General features: G+C 32.8%; 1 protein-coding gene across 1 annotated transcript; it reads left to right on the forward strand.

Moving 5' to 3' along the window:
• The first annotated feature begins 1,973 nt into the window (after nucleotides 1–1,973).
• LOC127705879 (aldo-keto reductase family 1 member B1-like) lies at nucleotides 1,974–10,236 on the forward strand. The gene is made up of 9 exons (XM_052210241.1): nucleotides 1,974–2,186; nucleotides 2,708–2,824; nucleotides 4,850–4,927; nucleotides 5,585–5,701; nucleotides 6,037–6,143; nucleotides 6,691–6,772; nucleotides 8,395–8,478; nucleotides 9,091–9,173; nucleotides 10,024–10,236. The coding sequence occupies exons 1-9, from the start codon at nucleotides 1,989–1,991 to the stop codon at nucleotides 10,064–10,066; spliced, it is 909 nt and encodes a 302-aa protein (XP_052066201.1). The 5' UTR covers nucleotides 1,974–1,988; the 3' UTR covers nucleotides 10,067–10,236.
• The last annotated feature ends 1,925 nt before the right edge of the window (nucleotides 10,237–12,161 follow it).

Genomic DNA, 12,161 nt, shown 5'->3' on the forward strand with positions numbered 1-12,161 from the left:
TGTGGTCAGTTTTCATATAACTATCAAATGTGGTCAAATTGTGTTTTTTTTTCAAACGATTTAAACCTGCCTCAGTTATATTCAACATCTTTAAATAACATTAACGTTACTAATTTTATTGCATTGAATGCGCATTTCGACAACTAATGTTTCTGCAGTGATGCTCGTTACAAAATATACAAAAGTTATCTTGGAAGATAAAACAAATGAAAAGTCAAGCCAAACTAGGACAAATAAGGTGCGAACAAAACGTTTTCAAATGCAAACACCATTATCTGCGATAAGATGCAAATATTTAGGTCGACACATGTTAGGAATACTAATCGTACTCATAGTTTAAATCTGACTAAACTTAGAAAGATTTGGGTGCAAGTAGAACATACAATGAGTTCAGACATTGCAAAGTTTGCTGTTTTACCAAATGGAACGAAATATCCTGTGATTGGGTTAGGAACCTATAATGTAACGGTAAGTATATATATCTGCATAGGTAAATATTTGTGCTAAAACCAATAATATTTCAAGTGTCAACATGATCGGGTTAATCTATTTATAGGTTTCTTTTATCAGCAAGCTTTGTATAAAAAGTAATACCCCCGTCACACAAGGCCACGATCGCACAACGATCTCTGAAAAAAATGGAAATAGAATATGAGCGTGGAACAACTTTGAACATGTTCAAAACAATCGGGGTGCGGTCGTGGCGAAATCAGGACGTAGTAGAAGCGTAGTGAGAGCACAGTAAGGTCGTGGTAAGATCGCAAAGGTCGCTGTACCATCGTAGCGAGAGCGTAGCGAAAGCGTGATTCTAGTCGGAGAGACTGCGCTACGATCGCACAGCGACGTTACTACGACCATCACGTTCTCATCGCGACCCAACCACGATTCTACTACGACTATACCACGTTTATACTACGCTGTTCAAGACCATAGTACGATTCAAGCACGCTCATGCCGTCCTCATCACGCTCTTCTTACGACCTGACTACGTTCATACTACGACCATTTCGAGTTCTAGTCATGTTCATTGTCATTGTCACATAAAATATATAAAAGCTTTCCAGATTTTGTTTGAAACATCAATTTCAATTGAACCATGGAAACACAAGACCATATACATGTAGTAATGCTTCTACAATCATTAACACAGATACAAAATCTGTGTCATCCCCACTATCGTTCACTAAATCATCGTCATTTGATCATATAAAACATCGTCATTTGATATTGATGGACCAGCAATAGGTTGTGGTTCAAGTTGGATTGGTCGGTCCGACATCTCAACTGGACCAGGATTCGTATCAGAGGCCCCTCTGCCTCTACCTATACCTCTACCTCTACACCTACCACCACGCCCACGAGTTCTGATAGATTTTGGCGACATGACTGTGTTGTTTCCGAGAAATCTACGTATTGATGAGAAATAGAAGGAATGGAACAGTATTTATATGGAACACTATGTTGACGTTATTGCTGAGAGCGTAGCAAAATCGCGGTGTGAACGTGGTATGATCGTAGTATGATCGCGGTATGAGCGTGCTTTAATCGCAGTAGAAGCGTGGTAAGATCGTGTTGCAATCGGATAAATCGTGGTATGTTCGTAGTGAGAACGTGATGAGCGTAGTAAGATCGTGATAATCGTAGTGGGGTTGTAGAATAAGCGTGGTGAACACGTGGTATAATCGTAGCGGGGTCGTTGTAGAAGCGTAATGAGGACGTAGTAGCATCGTGAAAACAACGAAAATTTACATTTTCATGCCGCTCATACCGCGACCTCACCACGGTCTGAATTTATTTTCGATCGCGGTGAGCGTGGTGCGATCGTGGTCTTGTGTGACGGGGGCATTATGTAACACCGGTCAGTATTTCTGAATGAGTATACTAAATAGGTATTAAAAAACTAGCATTTTCTAAATTATATAGTTTACTTTCAAATAATTACCATTTTTAAGACAAATGCACAAAAAAAAAACTGAATGTAGCGTTTAATGTTTTGTTTTTTTTTTATCTATCAGGGAGGACCTGGTTCAGTTAAGGATGCAGTGAAGTTTGCCATAGATATCGGGTACAGGAGTGTTGATTGTGCCTATGTTTATGGAAACGAAAAGGAAGTAGGAGATGGTATACAGGCCAAGTTAGATGACGGTACAATTAAAGATAAAAAAGAAATTTTTATCACGACTAAGGTAACAGGACAGTAGCCATGATTTTGTCACTTTTTCTTGTCACCTTGGTATCTTTCGCCATTTTTGTCATATTTTCTTTCAAAATAAAAAAAAAAAATGATGTGATGATCTCTTGTAATTATTTAGAAGGTTATAGTATTTCTTTAATACGGATTTATACAACCGAAACATAAATGATGTATTGAGAATAGAAATATATACGGTATTACAAACCGTTTCATGCACAATTTTTTAGATTGTTTCTAATAGTCCAAAATAATACATTTCCGCCGAAATCTACCAATTTTCAAGCACCAAGCTTGCGGGTACTACAGTCTTCAAATGCTCCCGTTACTTTTTAGTATAGAATTGCGTTTCAGTGTTGAAATAATGAGTTCTCTTTGCGAATTATTTGAATTTTGCAATTACAAGAAAAAACTTTTAATACTTTTATAAGAACTGTTAACATTATTTATTTCATACAACTTTCCACTGGACGATTAACAAAAAAAGAGTCAATAAGATTTCAAAAAACTTTTCAGCTATGGGACACACATCATAATCCACGGCATATAAAGGAAAATTTCCAGAAATCGTTGGATAATCTTAAAGTGAACTGTGTCCAGCTGCTGGTCATTCACTGGCCTGTTTCACTTAAGGTAAGGAATGAAATGCTTTAAACATAATTTGTGGGTTTAACAGTTTCCACTGTTAGTAAAAAAAAGTTGTGGTTCTAAAAAAGTGACTACTCTAGACTAGGCTTAATGATTGTACTCAGCACAACAATGTTGTATATGTGTGTGTGTGTGTGTGTGTGTGTGTGTGTGTGTGTGTGTGTGTGTTTTTTTTTACTTTTTTCTTTAGAAGTTATGTCGGACTTCCTCTTTATTGCGTTCGTGTATTGGTTCTTGGATTTCAATTCCTGATTCCTCTAGAATGCAATATGTTATTATATGCCACGGTCCGAAGTTTGTCTGTCCGTGATTTTTTAAGATAAAAAAAAAACTTTATTTTGGATTTCAAATGAAAATAACACTTAATAAACTACTTTGCTATAAGTTCGCATATAAAGAGAGATACATGTTGGTTTTACTGTTACTTTGCTATACGTTCGCATATAAAGAGAGATACATGTTGGTTTTACTGTTACTTTGCTATAAGTTCGCATATAAAGAGAGATAGATGTTGGTTTTACTGTTACTTTGCTATAAGTTCGCATATAAAGAGAGATACATGTTGGTTTTACTGTTACTTTGTCTTAGGTTTAGAAACGTATACAAATGCAAGATATAGGGAAGAAGAAGAAGGATGTATGTCGGTGTCAACAGGTCCGAAGTCAAAGTCACTGTTTCGAATATTTTTTTTTGGAAAACGGTTTATAGATGATAACTTGAGTTTCCCTTGATTATGTATAATGAAATTTGTACAGATTGAAGATATAGGAAAACAGAGGACGCCGGTGGTCATTCGGTCGAAGATCAGGGTCACTTTTACAAAAAAGATTGATTTTTTTACCATTCATATTGAAAACTTTATAGAACATGTTTTATTTGTCCCTCCAAGCATATAAGTATTTTGAACCATTCCAATAAAACTGTTTTCTCTCCATAAATATGTAAATAGGGGGCATCAGTTGGCAGTGCCAGCTTTCCACCCTCACTGTAAGGGCCGCGCTTTGACATCCAAAAGGCACCAGCAAGTCCCCAAAAAGGCCGTCGGTGTAATCTAGGACTTGGTCATAGTTACTAAAAATAGATGAAAAAAATAAACCCACTTAATAAATGTTATAGCATAGAAAAAAGCAAAGGTGAAATACAAATACAAACACAGTTACACATACGAATAAACAGTGTTTACAAATATAAAAAAAAAAAAAACAAATTTACAAAAACGAAGAACAGCAATCAAGATAGATTAACTTTGAAAGTTTTTTTATTTGTAATTCTAAATACTTTAAAATAAAATATATTGGAGAGAGAAACATGACAGTAAATCTGAATGTTATTGAGTTTCCATGAGAGTAATAGAGTAAATGTCGATGAGATATGAAACTAACATGGCATGTAGACTTGAATATTAGTCTTCGCTGAAAGAAAACTGACTATACTATATCTCAAGCTCTAGATCTTATATCTGCGTCCGAACTAGTTTTGAATGCATTGTTACATTGTTACCCTTCTGGAGAACCAGATATTGCCCCGGTTTGTCGGTGTGGTTCTTGTTGTTCAGTCTTTCTTTGTAGTATTTTTAGACTATTGTTTGTTTTCTCGACGATTGTTGTTTTTCACATGGTGCTGTCGGTCTCTCTTTGAATAATGAATTTTGATTGTCCCATTGGTATCATCCGCTGTCTATTTTTTCTCAAGTAATGATGGGTTGGTGTTTAACAATTACATGCAATAAATAGTGCTATATAAATATATGCAATTCTATGTTACTGTCGGATATTAAATTTGTAAGGTTAGTTTTTTTTCTACAAAAATTCCTTATGTTTTCTTCTCGGTACATTAGGTGTTGATTTGTACATTTGAGTTTACTTATTTTTGTACTTACCAGGACAGATTTACATCGCTAAATTATGAATTAAATTATTTATGGCATCCAAGAAATTTATTTTAATGATAAATCAATTAAAGTTTATATTATAAGCCTGGTATCTTTGATGGTTTTTTTCTTCATTGTAGGACGGAGATGATTTGTTTCCCAAAGATAAAAATGACCAGATAATGTTTGTGAATCACGACATAATAGATACATGGAAGGTATGGTTCACTTTGCATACATTTCTAAGATACTCAGACAAAACGATGATAATTTATGAAATAAAAATCTGATATTTTGGAATTATACTTATGAAATATAATTTATCATAGAAATATCTTTCTCTACTAAAATCAAAGAATCAGCTGTCATATAACGTGAAAGAAACAATCCGATATATTGATTTAGAATGATTTATCATAGAAATATCTTCATCTTTTTAAAACAAAGAACCAGTTTTATTTTTAGATGTACTCATTGAAGAATTAAAAAATTGGAAATAATTTTTTAAAGCCCATTTTCTCTTGTTTGGAAAAATCTTAGAAGAAGAACATGTTTTATATCTATTCAATCTTTTGCGATGAATCGATATACACATTTCACTTACTTTTATTTTCATATCTTACGGTCATAGTTATATTTTAATCACCACTCCTATATATATATTAGTATATCAAATATCTTTTAATGCTTTTAAAAATAATTCAAATATCGAGGATTATTCTTGTAAACGACAAAGTATACATTTGAAATTCTTTTATATTTACAATTTCATTTTCCAACTCGCTTTATGATACATACAACTTCGATCTTTTTTCTATTTTTTTACATTTCTTAATTCCTATATCATCACTACCTGTGAACTTGTGAACTTGCAGGGTATGGAAGAATTAGTTGATGCTGGCATGGCAGAGAATATAGGGTTGTCTAACTTTAACAAGTCACAGATAGGACGTATACTACAAAGTGCCAGGATAAAACCATGTAATCTACAGGTAACATGACATATCTGTCTTAAACTGTTGGCCTTTTTCATTAAAAATATACAAGTCCCGATTTCGAGGTAAACAGCTTCTAAAAAAAGAATTTTGAGAATGTTGAAATATAGAAGATTAAAGTAGTAAAGGTTTTTTTTATTTGCCAAGAATAACAGTACAACTAGACCGAATTCTTCTGTCTCTATATAGCATATATTTCCTAATCTTCATTTGCTTTTTACTATTTTTGCGTTTTTCTATTTTTTAGAGACAAAGGAATTCGGTCTACAGTACAAAAAGAAGTATCGAAAAGCATTGTTTATTATTTTTATTTTAATATTTTGTGTTTGTAGATGGAAATACATCCTTATTTCTCAAACAGGAAGCTTGTGGATTTCTGCTTGTCAAAAGGCATAACAGTGACGGCTTATGCACCTCTAGCAAACCCGGACAGTCCTTTGTAGGTAAAACGGTCCGTGTGTACTGTTTTCTATGATAGCATAATTAAACTTCAATAAGATATTGACTTAGAAGAAAATTACCTCTGCTTTCAACTATCTTATGATAGATTTTCCGCCAACCTTTAACAGAACAATTTTTGCAAACAGCTTTTATGAAAGACATTGCACGTTTATGATTAATTGGTTTAAAAACTTATAAAGTCTTTATGCTTTGAAGTGAAATAATAATAATGCAAACACATTAACATATAGAACGGGTGATAATTAACATTATGACCTCTCCATTGCAAAAACTCAGTGATTAAATATATGTCATTAATAAACCCGCACGTGGCAGGTGCGCTCGACTCCAATCTTGATTGACTTTGACTGTCAGTTTTCCTCTCTCAGAGCACTACGGCTGCCACTTCCAATAAAAACTGACCGCCACGAAATAGCACAAAAGTGCTGAAAGTGCCGTTAAACAGTAATCAATCAATTGTTAAAACTTCATTTAAAATTAAAAGATTGCAGAAGGTTAACATGTATAAGTTTATATTATAATAGGCGAACGGGGAAAGAACCAAGTATATTTGACGAACCTGTACTAAAGGATATTGCTCAAAAGAAAGGCGAAACCGTAGCACAGGTAAAAGAAATTGTTAATTGGGGCGGAGAGAATTTATTCATAAAAAAAATGCAATATAAGCTAAATGATTCAAACAGCTATAGCAATATTATATAAAATTGCTTTAATTTAAGTACTGCTATTTATAAAATTTACGTATGGTGATTCATGAGGTAAAAACAGTCATGGTATCACATTTTCTGAATGTAATATGTACACACTAAAATCTAGTATGGTGTTTGGAATACCTGTCTGCTTAAAGGAGATACAAAATATTTAGAGTTTAAATTACAAATAAGAGATATCTCTTAAAATTACCAAAGAATCTATATAAAATCTAAGAACAAGAAGCGTATTTATGGAATTCCTTCCTTCATCAGATATGCTCCATGCCAGCATTCGGACAATTATAAATACAAAACGTTTGAAAGCACCAAAAAAGACTTAACCTGTCTTGTGTAAATAAGGAGATGTGGTATGATTGCCAATTTTCCAATGAGACAACTATCCACCGAAGACCAAAGGATGAGAACATCAGCAACTATAGGACTGTCACACATATTTACGGCCTTCATCTATGAACACATGTAACACCCATACCGAATAGTAAAATGCATAAAATGTTCCGGTATAACAAAATAAGAAACAATTAAAAAACAAACAGCATGATGTTTGCTAAAAATAATAAGTGAAAAACTAAATATTACAGACAGCGACTAGCGATAGCGTCTGAGGTATATGCATCTAACTTGTAACATGCACATACAGAATGTGTTGGGGTTAAGCAAGTTTGTGAGCGCTCAATCTTCCTCTAACACTTGACAGTTGTGTAACAGTACGACATATTGCCAGCTTCGGATTGCAAACATCAGTTTTGTGATTGTTTATGCATTCGGTAAATAAACTTACCATAAATACAAGGATTAAAGTTTTGTACGCCAGACGCTTAAACTGTTTATTTCGTGCTGATGTGATACGAATATGAACTCTTCTCTATACTAACAGTAGGCTGAACCGAGTTGCAATTGTGATAGCTCACAAGGTACCAATTCAAAGTGAGATCTCACAAAACATGTTTAACCCCACCTCATTTTTGCGCCTGTCCCAAGTCAAGATCCTTCGGCCTTTGTTAGTCTTGTATATTTTCAATTTTAGTTCATTATATGTTTTGGAGTTTAGTGTGATGTCCATTTTCATTGAACTAGTACACATTTTTGTTTAGGGGCCAGCTGAAGCCCGCCTCCGGGTGCTGGATTTTCTCACTGTGTTGAAGACCCATTGGTGGCCTTTAGCTGTTTTCTGATCTTTGGTCGGGTTGTTGTCTGTTTGACACATTCCCCATTATCATTCTCAATTTTAAATGAAGACATGTCAACAATACCCGGACACATTATTCTGACTCTGAGTCGACCAGTCTGCTCTACTCTGAAATGTCAGACGTACGTGCTTAGCGGTGGAGCCGTTGGTTTTTCCAGCCGGGGATCGAATCCTGGACATTCAAAACTCGAGGCGGGACTTGTACGCTTCCACGTGCGATTATACATTGTAATTGTTAAGATAAACAAGTATGTTAAATTTAAAAGTCATCTTCATTACAAAAGATTTAATAAGCAGTTTCCATATTAGTTGCTTATTTTTTTCAGGTAGTTTTGAGATTTATATTACAGCGCAATATCATTGTAATTCCAAAATCTGTAACGCCGTCTAGAATCAAGGAGAATTTTGATGTGAGTCGCTTATTTACAAAAAAAGGATTTAAATATGGGACTCAAAGGATGTGTTAAACTATGATAAAAATATATTTGAGTAAATCCCTAATAAAAAATTCTCTGCCATAAAAAATGCTCACACATTTATATTGCATTTAAAGATTGAGTTCTGCAATCGTATAACAATCTTTAAAGATTATAAAATCAAAGTTTAGCAAACAAATCGTTATTCAAATATGTTTTATATTCAAAAGTTTTTATATACTTTGTCAGTTATTTTTTATGATTGAAGCATCTATGTAGTTATAATTTCTTCTGAATGTAGTGAAGATGGTTTTTAGGAAAATGTCAGTATTTTCTCCCGAGTTCAAAGTTTCTGGTTTACATTTTTCTCTAAACTTACCACAGAAATCAGAACATATACAAAATGTATTGCACATATATATTTCCTTCTTAAAAATGCACTATTCCAGGTTCAAAGTCAGAATTCAAAATAATTATATGATGAACGATACAGCAAAAAAAAAAAAAAAAAGCACACACACAAAAAAAACATTGACATCTTACTAGTTTTCTTTCGTGTTTTAAGAAATATGAAAGGCAAAATAGTTTTAAAATAATCTTCTTCAGGTGTTCGGTTTTTCCTTGTCACCAGACGAGATGGAACAAATATGGACATTAGATAAATATCCCCGAATATGGACAGAGAAGTGGTAAAATTCAATATTTATTTTCATTATGAAAACAGTATTTTCTTTGTATTTTTTATTTTTTCTATATATATATATATTACCCTTTAAAATTTAGAAATAAAAAATCCGAAATTTAATAATGTTTTTTGATGAGCGACAGCAGCAATTGATTCTTCTTGTTGTAATTAAACAACAATTCCTTGGGGTAATTTTATAAACAATCACACAAAATGACAAACAAAGCCACAAACGATAGCATTCTAAACATAACTAGAGGTCATCAGATGGTCAGAAGTCCATATCATATGGCAAGTTCTCAATTGTCCCTTGTATATACAAGTACAAAATACAAAATATATTGAAAGTAATTTGTTCTGTGTTTCCTGAAGGTATATACCTTGCTTATTTTGCAGTTAGGCGTCATTGACAATTTCTCCTTTTGGTTTTGCTGAAGTAGTATATAAAGGCATTTGGTATATAAATCAGTATGAAAAGATAATTATTTTTAAATCAAACCTTAGCGAAGTCGGATTTTGTTCCTTCGGTATTATTCCCTTGATAAATTAGTCATCAATTCCATGCTACCAGAGGCATCGAATTGTAAATATCCTACCAATTCCACGCTACCAGAGCCATCGAATTGTAAATATCCTACCAATTCCTCTTAAATATTTAAATTTGAATTAGTGTTTTAAGCATTCTTTGAAAATTCCAAAGAACTCCGTTCGAAGTGATCCTTATCTTATTATCTTTAAGTAAAATCAGTCACTTGTTTCTTTTATAGTCATTCGCATATACTATCCAACTATCTGATTATATTTCATTGTCATTCGCATATACTATCCAACTATCTGATCATATTTTATTGCAGGGCAAGTGGACACAAAGAGTATCCATTCCATGAAGAATTCTAAAGAACTGTTTTCTTTATAAAGAACACTTTTACTTACCGGAAAAAATTTAAGCTGTATTTTCATTTTTCTCTTTTTTTATTCATTTTAATATTCTGCATCCATCAAATAAAAAAATCTAGTGGCACGAAGACAATCCGAAAAGCCAAACAATCACGCACAGTCTCGCACTGTTGATACAGTTGGGTGCAGACCAAGCATTACATAAAGTAAACGCAAGTTAACGCCGCGTGCACATATTTCGTTAGTTAACTTCAATTTTCGCGTTTACTAGTAAACGCGCGTTTACTATAATTACGTTAACGCGGTCAAAATGGAAATTTCTAATGTCTACCCGAGTAAACGGGCGTTTACTCTGTGTCCGTTTAGTCAGTAGTAAACGGGCGTTTACTTCAGATTTCACAAATTTATTTTTACGTGCACTTAAAAGTAAACGGGCGTTTACTACAGATTTCACAAGTGTAATTTTACGTGCACTTGAAAGTAAACGCGCGTTTACTTTTCGCGTTAACTTATTGTGTAAATTAAGAAATCAACTGCGTGTTCATTTGTACATTTTATTTTATTAAAACGACTTTTATTTTAATATTTTACGTACATGTGTTTTAAACCAGAACAATTCAAAAACACTTTTAATTCGAAATATTACTTTTATTAAATTACAAATAATCAGTTCCAATAACTTTACTGATTAGCAGATTTTCTATATTTTCTTTTCAAAAGTTACGTGTACAAATATCGAGGCGGATAGAAAGGTTATCCAACACATCGGAAAAATATTTCTATATGATGGGATATAAACATCATGGTTTACGTTGCTTCGTTCCCCATTTTTAACTGTCACTTCGAATTGCTATATACTATGAGGTATAACTCGATGCATTAATATTTAATACATTATTTTTCATCGTAATTCACCTTGTTTGATTGGATTTACATGATTTAAGCTTCTGTTTTGCCAAATGTTCAAACGAAAATTGTACAGTCTATTGAAAGGGATATTAATAAAGTTGTATAAGTATGTACATATTTGTACCATCTCTTCAATTTAAACAGACTTATCCATAACGATTATAAATGGTATTTGGGACGTCCGAAAAATATACTCGATCTGAACATGAATGAAATATTGCCACTGGACGTTATGCTACAAACAAAATCAATCAACCTACATAATGTATTAACAGTATACTATTCCAAGAAAAAAACTTCTCATAGTTTTCATTATAAAGTACATGAATCAGTCATGTGAGTGTTGAATGATGCCGTTAAATAGTTTTGTTTAAAATAAAAACCATCACGAACTGCTGACATAAAAATATTACTGATTTACTATGTGACTATAAGATTTACATAATAAAATGCAAATATGGTCAGTTTTGGTTGATGCGGACAAATAATTTTGTTATGCAAGTCAGTCTGAGGTATGAAAACTACTGAAATTTGTTTATGATTCAATATTTTGAATAAAAAAAGAAAACTTCTGGCACTCTAAATTGATGCGAACTAAATTTTTTAGTCATTATGTTCCAATATTGCTATCATTTGTATTGTACAATTCATCCTTACATGAAAAGATAACTCATTTACTATGCGGCTATATAGATTTACATAATAAAGTGCTAATATGGTCAGTTTTGTTTGATGTGGACAAATAATTTTATTATATGAGTCAGTCTGAGGTAAGAAAACTACTGAAACTTGTTAACGATTCAATATTTTGGATAAAAAGAGGACATGCTGGTACTCTAAATTGATGCAGAATATTTTTTGAAGTCATTATGTTCCAATATATCTATAATTAGTTTTATACAATCCATCCTTACATAAAAATATTACTGATTAACTATGTGACTATAAGATTAACATAATAAAGTGCAAATATGGTCAGTTTTGGTTGATGCAGACAAATAATTTTGTTATACGAGTCAGTCTGAGGTATAAAAACTACTGAAATTTGTTTACGATTCAATATTTTGAATAAAAAGAGGACATGCTGGCACTCTAAATTGATGCGAACAAAAATTTTTTGTCATTATTTTCCAATATTGCTATTATTTGTATTTTACAATCCATCCGTATATGAAAATATACCTCA

The sequence above is a fragment of the Mytilus californianus genome, unplaced genomic scaffold (genome assembly GCF_021869535.1).
Source record: "Mytilus californianus isolate M0D057914Y unplaced genomic scaffold, xbMytCali1.0.p SCAF_6, whole genome shotgun sequence".
NCBI lineage: Eukaryota > Metazoa > Mollusca > Bivalvia > Mytilida > Mytilidae > Mytilus > Mytilus californianus.

Coding starts and splice junctions, on each gene's coding strand:
- LOC127705879 (XM_052210241.1), top strand. CDS start 1,989: ATGTTTTGTTTTTTTTTTATCTATCAGGGAGGACCTGGTTCAGTTAAG. Junction 2,187..2,707: donor AAATTTTTATCACGACTAAG/GTAACAGGACAG, acceptor AAAACTTTTCAG/CTATGGGACACACATCATAA. Junction 6,773..8,394: donor AAGGCGAAACCGTAGCACAG/GTAAAAGAAATT, acceptor TATTTTTTTCAG/GTAGTTTTGAGATTTATATT.